This window comes from Schistocerca americana, chromosome X (genome assembly GCF_021461395.2).
Source record: "Schistocerca americana isolate TAMUIC-IGC-003095 chromosome X, iqSchAmer2.1, whole genome shotgun sequence".
Taxonomy (NCBI): domain Eukaryota; kingdom Metazoa; phylum Arthropoda; class Insecta; order Orthoptera; family Acrididae; genus Schistocerca; species Schistocerca americana.
In genome coordinates, this window is record NC_060130.1 from 39409900 (window position 1) to 39431123 (window position 21224).

Genomic DNA, 21224 nt, shown 5'->3' on the forward strand with positions numbered 1-21224 from the left:
ATTTCAGGAACAACTGTAGCCATTGACAAGAAACTTTTACAGGACATTAAACTATATGTTCTGAGTCTTACAATAATTGCATTTCAGCCACTGCTTTTGGAAATACAATTTTTTAATTACACAGTTAAAATTTTGTGTACTTTTTTGTATGTTATTCTAAATAATTTTATTTATACATAACATTATGTTCTTCTTTTAGTTCAGAAGGCTCAGGATACATACTGAAAATTTGAATTCGCTATTCGAATTAGTTACTGAGATTTAGGGGAAAATGCAAGACAAAATGTAAATTTTCAGGAAGAGTTTTTAAAGTTTTAATAGACTGTAACTCAATATATGCTTAACATTTTATTTTTAGTCACTCAGAAGCACCCTGCACCATACTGTATATCATCCTCTTGATCTTTTTTAAGTTTTTTCTTGTTTTCTTCTTTCTGGACTCCGTAGTGGCCAACTGTGCTGCATACTCTGCTTTACCAGTGCAAACCTTGTCCATCCATTCAAATTCTCTGATGCAGTTTGCTCCAGAATTAATTCCCATATGTTGTAGCACTTTCACGCTACCAATGTTGCCATCATTAAAAGCAATAACAGCATGACTGACCCCCACTTTAGTGTCTTCATTACAAGAAAAACATTTTTTGGTCTACATCTACATCTACATCCATACTCCTCAAGCCACCTGATGGTGTAGGGTACCTTGAGTACCTCTATTGGTTCTCCCTTCTATTACAGTCTCGTATTGTTCGTGGAAAGAAGCATTGTCGGTATGCCTATGTGCGGGCTCTAATCTCTCTCATTTTATCCTCATGGTCTCTTTGCGAGATATACGTAGGAGGGAGCAATATACTGCTTGACTCCTCGGTGAAAGTATGTTCTTGAAACTTCAACAAAAGCCCGTACCGAGCTACTGAGCGTCCCCCCTGCAGAGTCTTCCACTGGAGTTTATCTAACATCTCTGTAACTCTTTCGCGATTACTAAATGATCCTATAACGAAGCATGCTGCTCTCTGTTGGATCTTCTCTATCTCCTCTATCAACCCTATCTGGTATGGATCCCACACTGCTGAGCAGTATTCAAACAGTGGGCGAACAAGTGTACTGTAACCTAATTCCTTTGTTTTCGGATTGCATTTCCTTAGGATTCTTCCAATGAATCTCAGTCTGGCATCTGATTTACCCACGATCAACTTTATATGATCATTCCATTTTAAATCACTCCTAATGCATACTCCCAGATAATTTATGGAATTAACTGCTTCCAATTGCTGACGTGCTATATTGTAGCTAAATGATATGGGATCTTTCTTTCTATGTATTCGCAGCACATTACACTTGTCTACATTGAGATTCAATTGCCATTCCCTAAACCATGCACCAATTCGCTGCAGATCATCCTGCATTTCAGTACCATTTTCCATTGTTGCAACCTCTCGATATACCACAGCATCATCCGCAAAAAGCCTCAGTGAACTTCCGATGTCATTCACAAGGTCATTTATGTATATTGTGAATAGCAACGGTCCTACGACACTCCCCTGCAGCACACCTGAAATCACTCTTACTTCGGAAGACTTCTCTCCATTGAGAATGACATGCTACGTTCTGTTATCTAGCAACTCTTCAATCCAATCACATAATTGGTCTGATAGTCCATATGCTCTTATTTTGTTCATTAAATGATTGCGGAGAACTGTATCGAACGCCTTGTGGAAGTCAAGAAACACAGCATCTACCTGGGAACCCGTGTCCATGGCCCTCTGATTCTCGTGGACGAATAGCGCGAGCTGGGTTTCACACGATCGTCTTTTTCGAAACCCATGCTGATCCCTACAGAGTACATTTCTAGTTTACAGAAAAGTCATAATATTCAAACATAATACATGTTCTAAAATTCTACAACTGATCGATGTTAGAGATATAGGTCTACAGTTCTGCACATCTGTTCGACGTCCCTTCTTGAAAACGGGGATGACCTGTGCCCTTTTCCAATTCTTTGGAACGCTACACTCTTGTAGAGACCTATGGCACATTACTGCAAGAAGGGGGGCAAGTTCCTTCACATACTCTGTGTAAAACTGAACTGGTATCCCATCAGGTCCAGCGGCCTTTCCTCTTTTGAGTGATTTTAATTGTTTCTCTATCCCTCTATTTCAATATCTACCATTTTGTCATCAGTGTGACAATCTAGAGAAGGAACCACAGTGCAGTCTTCCTCTGTGAAACAGCTTTGGAAAAAGACATTTAGTATTTCGGCTTTAGTCCATCATCCTCTGTTTCAGTACCTTTTTGGTCACAGAGTGTCTGGACATTTTGTTTTGATCCACCTACCGCTTTGACATAAGAGCAAAATTTCTTAGGATTTTCTGCCAAGTTAGTACATAGAACTTTACTTTCGAATTCATTTAACGCCTCTTGCATGGCCCTCCTCACATTACATTTCGCTTCGCGTAATTTTTGTTTGTCTGCAAGGTGTTGGCTATGTTTATGTTTGCTGTGAAGTTCCCTTTGCTTCCTCAGCAGTTTTCTAACTCGGTTGTTGTACCACGCTGGCTCTTTTCCATCTCTTATGATCTTGATTGGCACATACTCATCTAACGCATATTGTACGATGGTTTTGAACTTTGTCCACTGATCCTCAACACTATCTGTACTTAAAACAAAACTTTTGTGTTGAGCCATCAGGTACTCTGAAATCAGATTTTTGTCACTTTTGCTAACCAGAAAGATTTTCGTACCTTTTTTAATATTTCTATTTATGGCTGAAATCATCGATGCAGTAACCGCTTTATGATCACTGATTCCCTGTTCTGCATTAACCGTTTCAAATAGTTCGGGTCTGTTTGTCACTAATATGTTATCGCCATGAGTCAGTTCTCTGTTTAACTGCTCAAGGTAGTTTTCAGATAAAGCTCTTAAAAAATTTCACTGGATTCTTTGTCCCTGCCACCCATTATGAAAGTTTGAGTCTCCCAGTCCATATCGGGCAAATTAAAATCTCCACCCAGAACTATAACATGTTGGGCAAATCTAATCGAAATATTTTCCAAATTATCCTTCAGGTGCTCAGCCACAACAGCTGCTGAGCCAGGGGGCCTATAGAGACATCCAATTACTATGTCTGAGCCTGGTTTAACCGTGACCTTCACCTAAATTATTTCACATTTCGGATCTCCGTCAATTTCCTTCGATACTATTGCACTTCTTATCACTTTAAACATGCCTCCCCCTTCACTTTCCAGCCTGTCTCTGCGGTATACATTCCAATCTGAGTTTAGAATTTATTACTGTTTACATCGGGTTTCAGCCAACTTTCTGTCCCTAGTACTATGTGGGCATTGTGACCGTTTATTAATGAGAGCAGTTCTGGGACCTTTCTATAGACGCTCCTGCAGTTTACTATTAGCACATTAATATTGTTATTCCCTGTTGCATTTTGTCTACTCCTACCTTGCCGCATCTCAGGAGGTGTGTTGTCGGGCCTAGGGAGGGAATTCTCTAACCTAAAAAACCCACATGTGCACTCCACACATACTCCACTACACTTGTAGCCACTTCCTGCATGTAGCGCATGCGTGACCTATTCAGGGGGACCCTACATTTCTCCACCTGATAGCGGATGTCGAGGAATTTGCACCCCAGATCTCCGCAGAATCGTCTGAGCCCCTGGTTTAAGCCTTCCACTCGGCTCCAAACCAGAGGACCACTATCGGTTCTCGGAACGATACTACAAATAGCTAGCAGAGATTCCACCCCGCGAGGCTTTCCGCCTTCACCAACTCCACTAACCGCCTGTATGAACTGAGGATGACCTCTGAACCCAGACGGCAGGAGTCATTGGTGCCGACATGAGCAACAATTTGCAGTCGGGTGCACCCAGTGCTCTCTATCACTGCCGGCACAGCCTCCTCCACATCTCGGTTGAGACCCCCGGCAAGCAGACAGAGTGAACACTGTCCTTCTTCCCCGACCTTTCCGCTATTTCCCTAAGGTGCTCCATCACCTGCCTAACGTTGGAGCTCCCAATAACTAATAAACCCCTCCCCCCATGTGCCTGCTCAGACCTTGCTGAAGGAGTGGCCACATGTCCACTCACAGGCAGAACGGGCGATGCCACACAGCCAGCCTCCACACTGACCCTCCGCCTCGTGCGCCGCGAATGCTGCTGAACCCGCCACTCCCCTTGTTAAGAGGGTGGCCCAACCGCGCCCGGTACCCGCAAAGATGTGTCGACAGAAGGGTCAGTGGGTGAAGCATGTAATGTAACACCTGGGGTGTACCATGCAAAGCACCAGACTCCCCACTGCCGCTACACTCCAAGGCAGCAGCCTGAAGACGGGTAACCGCGGCCATCAACACGTTCAGCTGTTCGCGAACAGTGGCCAGCTCCACCTGTGTCCATACACAGCAGTCACACATCCTATCCATCCTAAGAAATCAATTTACTGTAGAGAGTTAATCAACTTATAACTAGACTGCTAATTCACTAAAGGTGGCTGATAGTTGACTAAACTGTGGTTACTAGACACTTCCTGTAGAAAACAATGAAAATAGCCCTACCTGTCTCTGGACTGTATTGAAAACAAACACTAGCACTACTGGCACTATGGCTTACTAAACGGACTCTCTCTGACTGTATTCAAAACAAACACAAAATCTATGGAACACTATTACTAGCACTCGACAATAAAAAGCTTCCTAAAAGCAAAAACACATGGAAGAAGAAGTGACAAGTAAGAAAAATAGAGTTAATACTTAAATTAGCATAGCTCGCTGCACAGCAGACATGACGCAGACGGCAGTTACGACAACACTGACACTATAAGATTATTGAACGACTCATTGGGATTTTGAGTCTGACAATGCAGACACTTCTTCAATAATTCCAGATTGCCAGGTCTCTGTAAACAGGTTTTATGATATCCACAACTGCTGCTGGGATAGAATGTTTATGGCTGTATGACCTGTTTGAGTACTGGGCATTGCGGTAATTGCACCATGAACCAGATCCAGGAGGGCAAAGATGGTGTACTGGTTTATCATCAGCTGACAGTCTCTGGAAGAAGGTAGCCCGTACTGCCTGCTTCAATTTCAACAAATCCTCAGTATTATTTCTAATGGCAATCTCATAATACTGTTGTAGTTGATCAATCATGTTGTCTGTCAGCCTGCTTCTTATGGTCTTACCACCTGAAAGTTTCTTGTCTCTCAAACTTTGTTTCAACTTCCTCAATCTGGTACCCATCCTCTTCTGGACATGACCAACACATTCCAGTTCTGTGATAAGCTTCTCACCATAAGGCTGAGTGGCTACTACACTGTTATATGCATTTGAGTCTGCATAACCTAAGAACTTAGTGTAACACACTCGCCTTTAGTTTACAGATCGATTATAAATTTCAACAGCTGCACAGGCCTCCGTACGACTAGTTGTCCTTCATAATTTCTGTCACAGATATGCCCTTCTTCATGCCCTGATTTATACTTATAACAATGTTTGGTTAAAATCTGGAAATCTATTAGCTTTCCAGTATCCACACTGGTCACTGTAGCAACAGAATTCTTAGAAATGCAGCTGCGCTACTACCAAGCGCCCCAAAAGCTACGGATATGTCAATCATACCATCGTTTATTTCAGCAGCTTCATTTGCAGCACACTTAATTGACTCACATGCAGCAGATTTCACAGCAGCTCCAATAAATCCTGCATACTTGTCCATTTTACAAAGTGGGCGTGGCATATACATCATGACACACATTGTTTCTGCTGCAGTGTAACCTTTGCCAATAGCTCTCAATCCATAAAACCACCTAACATTTATTTCAAAATAATTATCTTTACACTTATCAGAATTCCAAAATGAATGAGTATATTTACAACTGGCAGAATTAATGATACGTTTCCTGGCTAGTCCATTTGATACCTCAATGTCTTCATGTAAACTAACTGGCCCTCCACATACATACAGCACACACATTCACATAACACCCCTGTTAGGTTGTGTAAATGTATCAGAATATAACCTAACCTACCGTTTACATGAGTTTTGTTTTGAGATAACTGTGTTATCACTATGTTTCATTTTAATCTTCGAAGCACTAATGGGTGTTTCGCTAGATACTCATGAGTTTGCCAGTATTTCGTTGTCTGTAACTTCACACACCACATGCTGAATGCAAAGTTTCTCTTTATACAAAAATTTATTACCATGAAACCCACATTTCTTAAAAACACTTCATTTTGGAGTCATACTTTTTGAGAGATTTACCAGTCTATTCGTCACTTTTCCTCGGAAGAACGTTAGCACTTCGATATACAAAGCATGTTTATACTATGAAAAGATACGATACTATTTTTGACAGTGCTACCAATACAAACACATAATTTAACATTTGTAACACAGTAATCCACAGCTTTCTACAGGGTGGTCCATTGATAGTGACCGGGCCAAATATCTCACGAAATAAGCATCAAATGAAAAAACTACAAAGAATGAAATTCGTCTAGCTTGAAGGGAGAAACCAGATGGCGCTATGGTTGGCCTGCTAGATGGCACTGCCATAGGTCAAACTCATATCAACTGCATTTTTTTAAAATAGGAACCCCCATTTTTTATTACATATTCATGTAGTACGTAAAGAAATATGAATGTTTTAGCTGGACCACTTTTTTCGCTTTGTGATAGATGGGGCTGTAATAGTCAAAAATGGTTCAAATGGCTCTGAGCACTATGGGACTTAACTTCTGAGGTCATCAGTCCCCTAGAACTTAGAACTACTTAAACCTAACTAACCTAAGGACATCACACACATCCATGCCCGAGGCAGGATTCGAACCTGCGAACGTAGCGGTCGCACGTTTCCAGACTGTAGCGCCTAGCACCGCTCGGCAACTCCGGCCAGCTGCTGTAATAGTCACAAACATATAAGTATGTGGTATCACATAACATTCCGCCAGTGCGGACGGTATTTGCTTCATGATACATTACCCGTTTTAAAATGGACCGTTTACCAATTGCGGAAAAGGTCGATATCATGTTGATGTATGGCTATTGTGATCAAAATGCCCAAGGGGCGTGTGCTATGTATGCTGCTCGGTATCCTGGACGACATCATCGAAGTGTCCGAACCATTCGCCGGATAGTTACATTATTTAAGGAAACAGGAAGTGTCCAGCCACATGTGGAACACCAACCACAACCTGCAACAAATGATGATGCCCTAGTAGATGTCTTAGCTGCTGGGGCAGCTAATCCTCACATCAGTAGCAGACAAATTGCGCGAGAATTGGGAATCTCAAAAACGTCGGTGTTGAGAATACTACATCAACATCGATTGCACCCGTACCATATTTCTATGCACTATGAATTGCATGATGATGACTTTGAACGTCATGTACAGTTCTGCCACAGGGCACAAGAGAAATTACGGGACGATGAAAGATTTTTTGCATGCGTTCTATTTAGCGATGAAGCATCATTCACCAACAGCGGTAACCTAAACCGCCATAATATGCACTACTGGGCAACGGAAAATCTACGATGGCAGCGACAAGTGGAACAGCAGCGACCTTGGCAGGTTAATGTATGGTGTGGCATTAAGAGAGGAAGGATAATTGGCCCCCATTTTATCGATGGCAATCTAAATGGTGCAATGTATGCTGATTTTCTGCGTAATGTTCTACCAATGTTACTACAAGATGTTTCACTGCATGACAGAATGGCGATGTACTTCCAACATGATGGATGTCCGGCACATAGTTTGCGTGCGGTTGAAGCAGTATTGAATAGCATATTTCATGAAAGGTGGATTGGTCGTCAAAGCACCATACCATGGCCCGCACGTTCACTGGATCTGACATCCCCGGATTTCTTTCTGTGGGGAAAGTTGAAGGATATTTGATATCGTGATCCACCGACAATGCCTGACAACATGCGTCAGTGCATTGTCAATGCATGTGCGAACATTACGGAAGGCGAGCTACTCACTGTTGAGAGGAATGTCATTACACGTATTGCCAAAGGCATTGAGGTTGACAGAAATCATTTTGAGCATTTATTGCATTAATGTGGTATTCACAGGTAATCACGCCATAACAGCATGCGTTCTCAGAAATGATAAGTTCACAAAGGTACATGTATCACATTGGAACAACCGAAATAAAATGTTCAAATGTACCTACATTCTGTATTTTAATTTAAAAAACCTACCTGTTACCAACTGTTCGTCTAAAATTATGAAACATATGTTTGTGACTATGACAGTGACATCTATCACAAAGCGAAGAAAGTGGTCCAACTAAAACATTCATATTTCTTTACGTATTACACGAATATGTAATAAAAAATGGGGTTCCTATTTAAAAAAAACACAGATGATATCAGTTTGAGCTATGGCAGCGCCTTATAGCAGGCCAACCATTGCGCCAGCTGGTTTCCCCCTTTGAGCTAGACAAATTTCTTTCTTTGTAGTTTTTTCGTTTGACACTTATTTCGTGAGATATTTGGCCCGGTCACAATCAATGGACTACCCTGTATATAAGAAATTACCGATTTTATTAGGTCTTGACGTAATGCATGTAAAAATTTTTACATTTTTAACTGGTGTAGATTATATTTTAGAAAATAAAATAAAATACTTCCCACACAAGTTTATAAGTAATATACATATCATTTTAGTTGGAGAATTGCAAATTTTATAATCAGATAAAAACCCAAAAAAGTGAAAAAGAACGTTTTCCCCTTCTAACTCCCCTTAAAGTTATGGAAATGTGCAAGCTTTTGGAGTCAGTGGCTTCTTCTTCTGGCAGAAACAATGAAGGGGAAGGAAAAGGGAAGAAATAAAAGGATTGTCAAGGTTTAGGAAATGGGGAGAGTTGCAGAGAAGCTGCAGAGAAACCCAGGCCAGGACAGACTTACTGAATGGGATGAGAAATATGTAACTAAACCAGTCCATCTCTCATACCACCAGCAGATGTGAAGTATTCTTGTGATCGGTAGTAAGTCATAAACATTAAATTATTTTCAATGCATGTTCATATGTAATACTGCACGTACCTTTGAGGTATCATTGGGCCCATTGGGAAGAGGATCAAAATCAGGCCACTGCTTTCTAATTATTTGGAGCATTTCACTAAAGGAGACCATCTTCCCATCATTCCATTTGTTGCCGCTGAAAGGCATGTACTCGATAAATCTTACATCAACATTTTTCTCTTTTGTTAACTCCACAAAACTGCACACTTCATCTTCATTAAAACCTCGCATTACAACACAATTTATCTGTGGAAGAAAGACACCATTAAAAACTTGGTATCAGATAAAGCATGGTTTAAACAGAGTTTGAAAGACTTTTTGATAGGCAACTCATCCTACTCTATACATGAATATCTTAACAGTGGCTGTTAGGCCAGCTTAAATAAGAATGTCTGTTAGATTTCAGTTCTGAGAGCACTTTGTCATAACAGTCAAGATTATGTACTTTTTGTTTGATAAATTTATGAATAGTGCATAACAATGTTTCGGTCTGACAGCGTATCAATTCTGAAAATATTAGCTGTTACAGTTTGTATTGTATTCACCTAGTTTGACAATCTCCTGACAAATGATCAGGGTATTCAAATGTTTTATATTTTTTATGTTATACTTTCTGGCATGTTACTCACCCATGAGAATCATCTCATGTTTTGGGTCTTGGAACAAAAGCTGAATCTAATCTAATCTAACCTACAAAATAATGGTTCTACAAGTCTGTTGTTATATTTGTATACCTCACTGATTCTGTTAAATTAATCTTTTTCTCTCTTTTTAGAGAATGTGTGAATTTATCTTAGCATGCCAAACTGTTAACCTTCTTAACAATTTAAGAAAATTAAACTACATACATCTCCAATCCTTTTTCCCACTCCAACGCACACATCTTTTGCTGAAGGTATTATTTTAACTATTACATTAAATTATGAAGCTTTCTTGAAACTGTGCTGCCATTTGTGAAACAAAGTTAAAAGTGTTCTCAAGATAAAAGGTCTTCACAAAAGGAGCATTTAGTATCTGTGCAGGTAGTAACACTGGCAGCCTTCATATAAACAAGCCCATATGGTAGAACATCCTGCTTTACACATACACGCAATGGCAGAAAAAAGGAAAAGAGCACACCTTTCATTCAAGCATTGAATATATAAACTGATGAGACAAAACACTATGACCTCCTGTTTGATAATGTGTTTGTCCACTGTTGGAACACAATACAGCAGTGATTTTGTGTGGGACAAGTTCAATAAATTTCAGGTATGTTCCCAACATTATGTGAGGTATGTTCCCAGCATTATGCAGCACCGCATGTCTAAGCACAGGTCATGTAATTCCCATAAATTGGAGATCAGTGGTTTCTGGGTGCAGAACTGGTATCTGATATCATCGCAGATGTATTCCATCAGATTCAGAAGGGGTGAATTTGATTCTGGCCTCGTGACACTGAAAGTCATATTGTTGAAACATGTCACCTTCATTAGGGACAGAGTGCGGACAGTGCACAATAATGTTCACACAGAACAAAGCTGTTATGGAGCCTTCAGTTACTACCACAGGACCCATAGAACACCAGGTGAATGTCCTCCATAGCATAATATTGCTCCCACTGGCCTAAGTCTGTAGCAAAGTGCACCTTTCAAGCACCAATTCACTCTGTTGACAGTGTATGTGCACAAAACCGTCAAGCAGGTGTAATGCGAAACACGAATGATTCAACCAGATGACACATTTCTATTGATTCACTGCCCAATCTCAATGCTCCTGAGCCACAGAAATTGTAATTCAACAGTGTTGTCAACATGGGAACATACAGGGGTTGTCTACAGCAGAGCCCTATGTTTAACAATGTGCAATGATTGGTGTGCTCTGAAATACTCGTGCTTCCACCAGCACTGTGTCATCAGACCTGCCACAGAAATTAGCTTCCTCAACCGAATGTCATCTTTTTCAAAGGAACCATCCCAGCATTTGCCTTAAATCAATTAGGGAAATCAAGGGAAACCCAAATTTTGGTGGCCCGATGGGTCTCGGGTCCGCTGTTCTCTCGAAGGCAAGTCCACTGTCTGACCACTGTGGTGGCATGACCTAGTCTTAATTAAGCCAGAAAATCCTGGGAAATGCTGACATACTTATTGATTTAAGATATAACAATTTAAAACAATCCTTTCATGAATTTCACTACAATTTTCTGCTCTTTTGAAAAAAAATTTCTTTTGACTGTTTTGATGTTGTTTAGTATGTTTAAATAATGATGGCAGTCTCTATAAAAGGGCAGTTTGACTTTTAAGTTTAGTTATACTGTTTTAAACTACATCCTTCATCTATTTGTCCACCCAGAAGTGCTATAGGATATAACTTGAAGACTATGGTGAGGTGGTGGGGGACAGTCATGTGTTGAGAAGGAGGTGCTGCCAGAAACGAAGTGTGTGAGGTGACGTTATTGACACTGCATACAGGGAGAATAAAAATACTCTATTCCATATTCATTTACAATCTACGTCTGGCCCCCATATGGTTTTACTTTTCTCCAATAAGAAAAAAAGAAATTGTCAGTAACTGTCTTTATAAGGTCTTAAAAGGAAACAAACAATAGAAAATCTAGGCTGGAATAATGACCATATTATAAAAAAGATACATTGCTATTCACTGTATACAGGAAATGTTAGGTCACAGACAAGCACAACAAAAAGACTACTAAACAAGTAAGCTTTCGATCAGAAAGTCTTCTTCGTAAGTGGACAAAACACACACACACACACACACACACACACACACACACACACACACACCCATGACCGTTGTTTCTCCCATTATGCGCAGTTGCTCCCAGTCTGGCCCTAGCAGCCAGAGACAGTGGTCATGTATGTGTGATCTGCATTTGCGCGTGTGTGTGTGTGTGTGTGTGTGTGTGTGTGTGTGTGTGTGTGTGTGTGTGTGTGTGTGGGAATGGGGGGGGGGGGGGGGGGTTTGCACCAAAAGCTTACGTGTTTAATAGGTGGTGTTTCCCCCACCCCTGCCAGCAACACAACATCTACAATATACAGTGAGTGCCAATCTATCCTTTTCATAATACTATCGTTACCACCTTGCCAAGAGGCATATTGTGGAGTAATCCGAAGGGCTCTACTAATTTGTACAAGAGGAAGGAGAGCACAATCTCAATGTAAGTTTTTAGAAAACTGGTATGTGCATTACTTCTCCAAACCTTTCAGAAAAGACACGGTATGCTCTTCATTCAGCAAGATGCGTAATAAACAATATTAGCAATACTGCATCAAACTTGTTCACTTTCATCTTTGGATTAAACATTCGATTTCAGAGAGTACAGAATTTGGCAGAATCAAATTTTGGGGATATGTGGAACTGGGACAATGGCATATTTTTTACCCATTCAACAAACTAAGCACTGCTGATTGCTACTTTTATTGTGTCTGCTGCTGCAATGCATATATGAAACTGTAAGTGCAGCATCTATGATGGAATAAAATGTTATACAAATGAAACAAACAGGCACAGTGAAATAGAGTAGTATGGCTCATCATTTCGGTCTCACAGATTAGCAGGTGTTGACTTGAAAGATAATACTTAAGAAGTATTTACTCAAATCCAAGCCGCACTTTTTTTCCGGTTTTTGTAATCCAAAAAACCGCCTGCGGCTTAGAATCGAGTGCAAAGCAAGTGGAAGTTCTGAAAAATGTCAGTAGGTGCTGAAACAACTAACTTCTGCCGTCGAATATATGTAGCGCTACACAGGCATGCTTCATAGGCACAAAGATAAATACTGGCGCCAAAACCTCTGCGTCAGTAAATAAATTAAAAAAAAAAAGGTGGAAGACAATTTTCATACATTATCCAAAGAAGTAAATACAAATTCCGTATTGTTCATCTTCGAATGTAGCAGAACTTCAATGTATTACGAAAATCCGACTGGCAAGACTGTTTGGGATGTTTGTCAATATGGCCAACTCTACGTTCTGAATGTTTTCCTACCTGTGAGAAGAGATGGTTGCTAATAGGAACCTGACGAAATGTGAATCACATGCAGTATTCTCTTCATCATAAGAGTAATACGAATATAAACATTTTGCCACGTATTCTTTTGTGTTTGCTGCTATCTTATTTAAATCCTGTCTGCCTAATAAACTACGAAACTAGAGTGAGACAACAGCAAATGCGGAAGAATATACGTATCGTGTCATGTTTATATTCGTATTATTCTTATGCCTAATAGTGATACAGTCAGAAATGAAGCATGGCAACTGACTAGATTTTTATATCTAAGATGACTCTAATTTCTGTTCAGAATTTGATGTACTAAAGAAGCGGCTGCAAAGATTTTCAAATGGAGAAAAATTTTCGTCTAACTCTCGTTCAGAACATGTTCTATCATACGCAGTCTATTATTTGGTTCTTGTTGATCATTATCAAAGAAAGCAGCAGTGTAAGTAACAAGAAATAGTAGTCTCTTGCCATTGTTACGCTAATGAGACAATTTCTCTCCCTCTCTCTTTTTTTTTTTTTTTTTTTTTTTTTAATTGTAAGCGGCGGTAGCGTGCACAAAAGCAAGCCATGCCGCGAGCGACGAAAGGCTGCAAACACGCACTATCAGAATGCGACAAACAATGCATGACACAGTACAGTAATGCATTTTCAGCTTAGAGTGACATAAACGCCTATAACAAGGAAAATGGCACTTATCAGATCAAAGCAAAATAAGCAATCGATTCAAACCAGATGAAGCACGTGAAAAAGGAAGGGTACCAGTATAAATACGGACGGAGCGCCTGACGCATAGCAATGGCTACCTGGTAAAGCTTAAGTGCTACGCTTACGACTCGAACCAAACTACTGTAGCTGTATCGTCATTCACTCGAACTAAATTGTGTCTCATATTACAATGGACTGACTTTGTTTCGATTTGGAGGTGCGGCCTAAAACTTTTCTCTCCCCTTGAACTTCGAGTCTCAAATTTAAGGTGCGGCTTAGATTCAGGAATTTTTTTTTTTTCCTTCCTTTATTTCGAGTCTCATTTTTCAGGTTTGAGTGCGGCTTGGATTTGAGTAAATACGATAGGTGGTATTTCAACTAATTCTGACTATGAAATAAAACAAAGTACAGCAGGGAGCTCTGACGAATCAAAGAGCAGCGATGAAGATTCTGATGAATAGTAAAGTATAAGTTAAGAAATAAGATGCTACTGAGATCATAAATTTTTCTTGTGTTGATGAATCTGTCAACAAACATATTCAAAAATGCACTGAAACATTGGCACATGTAGTGTTGGGAGGTGATAAACTGTCATTACTGTTAGAGGAGCTACGTATTTCTTGCTGTTCTACTCCTACATGACACTGTATCTGAAGGTATAGATTGAATCTTCACTGGCTAGAGAAATGGGTAACACAATTTTACAAGTCTCTGCTGTCATGTAATCTCTTCAGGGAAATCATGACTGTACTACGATTCGGTTTGTGGTTGACAAGGTCAGAGTCATTAAGAAATGCAAGGCAGCTACCATGTCAGTCCTAGAAGAAAGAGACGTAGCAAACTGTCAAAGCATGTACATCCCCGGTCCTTATGTTTGTGGTGATGTACTAACCAAGTAATACTGAAGTGTGATCCAAGTCGCACAAATATGGCTTTAATAATAACCTCCGAACAATATGCCTCTAAGGACTCAACAAGGCACAGAACGCTGATGTGCACATTACAAACTAGAATCACACAGCGAGTCAGTCAGCACTGTTCCACACTTACATATGTGCAAGTCGCCAGCAGATGGCATGGCAGGGACCGCACGGCACGCTTGGCTCCCAGAGACGGCCTCCAGCAGCCAGCCTGCAATGATCAGTCGGTGACCAATTTAAAGACGCAAGTACGGCAACACCACTCTCGGTGCACTCACACAGACACGTACTAGTAGCACGATACAGCAGTGATGAGCAGTAGTACCCCTCCTGTCTTGCGCGCCTTTTATCTGGCCCTACAATTTACTTTCCTAGACCCACACAAATGCCTGATCCTCCTAATTCAATTTGCTCTGCAGACTATTTAAAATTCATAAAGAAAAAGGAGCCACAATTGCACTTTGTGTGCCAGTTACTTTCCAATACATTGGCACCAGCTGATCTTATTTAAGAATACTCAACTTTCGTAGCCATACTTACAGCACATCCTTTGCTTCCTGGTCTAAATCCAAGTTAACTCCCATCCCCCTCCCCCCCCCCCCACACACACACACACGCCCCTCCCCCCCCTCTCCCCCCCCCTCGCAATCAGCTAGTTGTGTGCTGTTATCTCACGTCACACCCTAGTCTATGAGTACCCAGCTGTCTGTCACCTGACCCCTCTACCTGCACCCCTAGCTAGCCCACAGATGGTTCCCCACTCTCCCACGAGCCACTAAATGCTTCCCTCCAAACCCCTCCCATCTCTCTCCATCCCTCACATTGCCTCAACCCACCCCATCCTACCCCACTCTAAAGCCCCACCTCACTCCAGAACACTCACCGTGGGCCAGTAAAGAGCTGGCAGTTGAGCGACCACAAAATAAGGAGACGTGCATGCGCATGTGAGTGTGTGTGTGTGAGTGTGTGTGTGTGTGTGTGTGTGTGTGTGTGTGCTCGTGCGCATGTTTTCCCTACAGCTAGAAAAAGAAAGTGCATTCTGTAAGCTCGCCAAGCAACGTACCTTTTAGTTTGGAATGTAGAAGACGAGGTACTGGTGGAAGTAAAGCTGTGAGTACGGGTTGTGAGTCGTGCATGGATAGCTCAGATGGTAGAGCACTTGCCCATGAAAGGCAAAGGTCCCAAGTTCGACTCTTGGTCCGGCACACAGTTTTAATCTGCCAGGAAATTTTCATATCAGTGCACACTCCACCGCACAGTGAAAATCTCATTCTACATATCTTTTGTTCATGTGCCTATCGATGAGACAGTGCTTCTGCCTTTTGGTGAGCCATCTCCTTTATTCCTAAATAATTCGTAATTTTCAACAGAAACTTTCCGTACGTTATTATTGCATCCTACATTACAATATGCAATTTCCACAATATGTGGTCCTCTGTGAATATAATGGGGGTAACAACTGTAGGAGACCAAACACTGACTGCAGTAAGCAAGTTCAAGTTATTGTACGCTGCAGTAGTTATGCAGAGGTGAAGAGGGTCACACAGGATAGGCTAGCATGGTCAACTCCATGAAACCAATCTTCAGATGGAAGATCACAACAATAAAAACATTTGATTCAGCATACACCAGACTCCAAACAGCGTACACAACCTGTATGCTCAGAAACACAGAAAATCATATTGGTTCCATCAGCAGGAAACTTCAGCCCGTAATTGTTATGGAACTCTGTGGCGATTTTGTTCATTAACAAAACCCAAAACTGGGGAGTAATAAGAGAGTATTGTTGTAACTTCTTATCAACCTGGTTACCAAAATACATATTAAGAACACTGGTAAAGTGTTATTTTAAAGGGGTCACTCCAAAGCGCCACGAAAGTATTTGAGCAATGTATAAAATTAGAGAATCAGTGCACAATATTGAAAGCCTATCTACATAATCTATATCTGCATGACTAGTCTGTAATTCACAATTAAATGCTGGCAGAGGGTTCAGAGAACCACCCTCAACCTCTTTATCTACCATTCCACTCCCCTACAGCATTTGAGGAAAAACAAACACTTCAATATTTCCGTACAAGCTCTGATTTCTCTATTTTATTACAATGATCATTTCTCCCTATGTAAGTGGGCTCTAACAAAATATTTTCACATTCGGAGGAGAAAGTTGATGATTGAAATTTTAAGAACCTGCTCCAGCAAATTGCTTTTGCTTTAATGACTGCTACCCCAATTCACATGCGATATCTGTGGCGTGCACTTTCCTGTTTGCCAATAATACAAAATGAGCTGCCCTTCTTTGAACTTTTAAATGATGTCCTCTGTCAGTCCTATCTGGTAAGGATCCCACACCATGCAGAATACTCCGAAAGAGGACAGACAAGTATAGTTGTAGATAGTCTCTTTAGTAATCCTAATCTTCTAAATGTTTTACTATTAAATCACAGTCTTTTGTTTGCTTTCCCACCGCATTATCTATGTGAGCATTCCAATTTAAGTTATTTGTAAATGTAATTCCTAAGTATTCAGTAGACTTCACAGCCTTTAGATCTGCGTGAATTATCATGTAACCAAAATTTAGTAGATGCCTTTTACTACTCATGCGGATGACATAACAATTTTTATTATTTAAGGTCAGTTACCACTTTTTGCATCATATGGATACGTAGCCTAAATCATTTTGCAGTTCATTTTGATCATCTGATCACTTTACAAGACAGTAAATGATTTGCAAGACTGTAAATGATAGCATCATCTAAGAGGACTGCTCAGATTCTCTCTTAAATTGTTAATGTAGATCGGCAACAGCAGGTGGTCTATAACACTTCCTTGAGGAATTTCAGATATCACTTCTGTTTTACTTGATGATTTTCCATCAATTACTATGAACTGTGACCTTTCTGACAGGAAACCACACATCCAGTTGCACAACTGAGACAATACGCCATAGGCACACAATATGATTAGAAAATGCTTGTGAGGAACTGTTTCAAAAAGTCTTCTGGAAATCTACAAATATGGAATAAATTTGAGATCCCCAGTCGACAGCACTTATTACTTTGTGTGACTAAAGAGCTAGCTGTGTTTTAAAAGGTCGATATTTCTGAATCTATCTTGGCTATTTATCAATGAATCATTATCTTTGAGATAATTCATAATATTCAAACACAATATATGTTCCAAAATCCTAATGCAAATCAACATTAGTGATATGAGTCTGTTATTTAATAGATTACTCCTCTTTTCTTTCTTGAGCATTGGTGTGACCTGTGCAACTTTTCAGTCTCTAGGTATGGATCTTTATCAAATGAGCAGCTATATATGATTTCTAAAGGAGCTATAGTATCAGCATTCTCTGAAAGAAACATAACTGCTTTATTACACTGAGGAGAGCTACTACTAAGTTACTCACAGTTGCAGTTGTTCTTGATTTGAATAGTGCAATATTTACTTTGTTGTCTTTGGTGAAGAAATTTCAGAAATCCGTGTTTAGTAACCCTGCCTTAGTAGCACTGTCATCAGTAACATTACCACAGCTATTGAGCAGTGAGGGTATTGGTTGTGTCTTGCCATTGGTGTACTACACATGCAACCAGAACCTCTTTGGATTTTCTTCCAGATTTCAAAATGAAGTTTCACTATGGGAACTATTAAACACATCTTGCACTGAAACCCACCCTAAGTTTCGAGCTTCAGTAAAACATCGCTAATCTTGGAGATTTTGCATTCTTTTAAATTTTGACATGCTTTTTTTCATTGCTTCTGCAGCTGAGTTTTGACATATTTTGTGCACCACCCTTTTAATTTATTTGGTATCCTTTCAATTGCACAAACAGAATGTGCAAAGTAAGTGGAAATTACTCATCTCTTCCCTGATTACAGTGCAATAGAAGATACTACAAGATGTTGACAGATTGCCATATCTCGGTAGCTTTATATGTAATAATGAGGTCACAGATGCAGAAATCACCAGCAGAACTGGAAAATCAGTCCATATGGTAATTAGGTCTGTAATATGTCAACAAAGCTTTGACTGTACTCCTTTATCATTTATATGCGTGAGACTTGGAAAATATCAGTAAAATCAGCACACAGTCTCCATATTTTTCACCAACAATGCTAGAGATGAATTCTGAAGATGTTAACCCAACCAAGTTACAAACGATGAAGTGCTGAGAATACGAGGTCTACACAGCCTGCACGTAATTATTGTTGAAAGAAGACTGAAGATTGCAGGTTATGTTCTACGCATGTAAGGTGGAAGAATCCCAAAATCAACACTGTTGTGGAAATCAATGGACAGATACAGATGTACAGGAAGACCTTTTAACACCTGGAACTTTTGCAATGAATCTTCAATGCATGGACACAAACTTGGAGGAAGGTGAGAACTTGGCAGCTGATCGAGTGAACTCTGTGAAACCAGTTCCTTGTATGGTACACAGCAAATCTGAGTAAGTTAGTAAGTAAGTAAGTAAGTAAGTAAAGTAAGTACAACTGGGGATTTTGCAAAACTGCTGGATGATCGATATTATTGTCTAGATTTGACACTGTTGGACTTCTACCTTTTCCTTGATGTGTATTCTTCAAATTGTGAGTTTTATGAGAAAGCTGATAGGTACTTACCAATCAACCTTCCCTCACATGAACTGACATTGTCTCTTTATAAATTCTACTGTGCTAACAATTATCTACTGAGAATCCTCGACTAGGTCTCCGCAGCTCAAATGAGCCAGTTTCTTTTAAATTTCAGTCTTTGGCTATAATTGTCTTCCAAGTATGGTGACACAACATCCTGTCATGAAACTTTTTCCTTTACACTTGTTTTTTTTTCTGGACACTGCCTTTTTCTGCACTGTGCACTAAATACACTATGTGAGTAACGTCCAATCTCCAACAACCAATCGTGAGCTGTAAACAGTTGTGAACTCTACCAGGGCACATAACAAACAATTAACATTTGCGTTTTAGTGTTCTAAGCTGTGAAGTCATCAGCGGACAAATAATTTAGTACCTATTCCTGGACAGCCGGAGTGGCCGTGTGGTTCTAGGCGCTACAGTCTGGAACTGAGTGACCGCTACGTTCGCAGGTTCGAATCCTGCCTCGGGCATGGATGTGTGTGATGTCCTTAGGTTAGTTAGGTTTAATTAGTTCTAAGTTCTAGGTGACTGATGACCTCAGAAGTTAACTCGCATAGTGCTCAGAGCCATTTGAACCTATTCCTGACATGCTGTTGTTTGGAACAACAACTGACATGATCCAAAATATTACTTTTTTTTATTATAGCTTCACTTTTATTTTGTCTAATGATTACTAATTTCAGTATCAAATTCCATCATCAAGCCACTATATGATTGGAAAGCAAAGTGTATCGTTAAAATATTGTTTATTAAACAGATTACCATTATATCATCATTCCTTAAAGTAATGTCCAAAGTGGAAGGACAGATGATTAATTTTGAGTATATACAAAAGTCAGAGTACTGAACCGGATATGAAAGAAGGAAAACCAGAAGGGCAGTGAGAGACGGGTGCCTTCTATCACCTTACTTCCTTAATATTTTCATCAAGGAAGTAATAACAACAACAAAGAAAAGATGACAAGAATCAAAAGGTAATTTCTGGAATACTCCAAGGAAATGTGATAGGACCATTACATTTACAATGAATATAAATGATCCAGTAGAAAGTGTCAGAGGCTCCTTAATATTGTTCACAGGTACTCTCACTTGTCCATCAGAAAGTAGCAACAACAGAAGGCAGTATCAATTTGCACAATGACCTGCAGAGGATTGGTGAATGATGCAGGCTCTGGCAGTTGACCCTGCACATAAATAAATGTAACATATCACTCACACACACACACACACACACACACACACACACACACACACACACAGGAAAAGAAATCCAATACTGTACAACTACACTATTAATGACAAATTGCTGGAAACAGAATCTACCATAAAATATCTAGAAGTAACTATCCAGAGCAACCTTAAAGTGGAATGACCACATAAAACTGCAATAGAAAAGCAGATGCCAGACTAACATCCACGGGAAGAATCTTAAGTGAATGTAAATTACCCCTGTGTCCTTACCCAGTAGGACTGACAGAAGAGAGAAAGAAGATCCAACGAAGTGCGGAGTGTTTTGTCACAGGATCATTTAGTCACTGTGAGATCATTACAGAGATGCTCAGCAACTCCAGTGGTAGATGCCATAAGAGTGCAGTTGTGCATCACGGAAAGATTTACTACCCAAATTTCGAGAGAGTAGTTTCCGAGAAGTGTCTGACAACATAATAGTTTCTCTCATATACAATTCACGAAATGATCACGTGAAGAAAATTTGAGAAGTTAGAGATAATACAGAAGTGTACTGACAGTCATTCTTCTCAAGCACTGTTCACAAGTGGAACAAGGCAGAGGGGATCAGTTGGTGGCATGAGACGTACCCCCTGCCACACACAGTTAGGTGGTTTTTGGAGCATGATGTTGATATGGAAACTTAATTGCATGCATATACACTGCAGATTGATGACATCACAATAGTAAATCAAAGTAG

At 40.1% G+C, this 21224-nt stretch overlaps 1 protein-coding gene across 1 annotated transcript in view; it reads right to left on the bottom strand.

Annotated features, from left to right (window-relative positions):
- LOC124555816 (molybdenum cofactor biosynthesis protein 1-like) overlaps nucleotides 1–21224 on the bottom strand; it is a 60392-nt gene that overhangs the window by 31490 nt on the left and 7678 nt on the right. The window contains exon 4 of the mRNA XM_047129884.1: nucleotides 9057–9281. Within this exon, the coding sequence (XP_046985840.1) occupies nucleotides 9057–9281 (225 nt within the window). The remainder of the gene's footprint in view (nucleotides 1–9056; nucleotides 9282–21224) is intronic.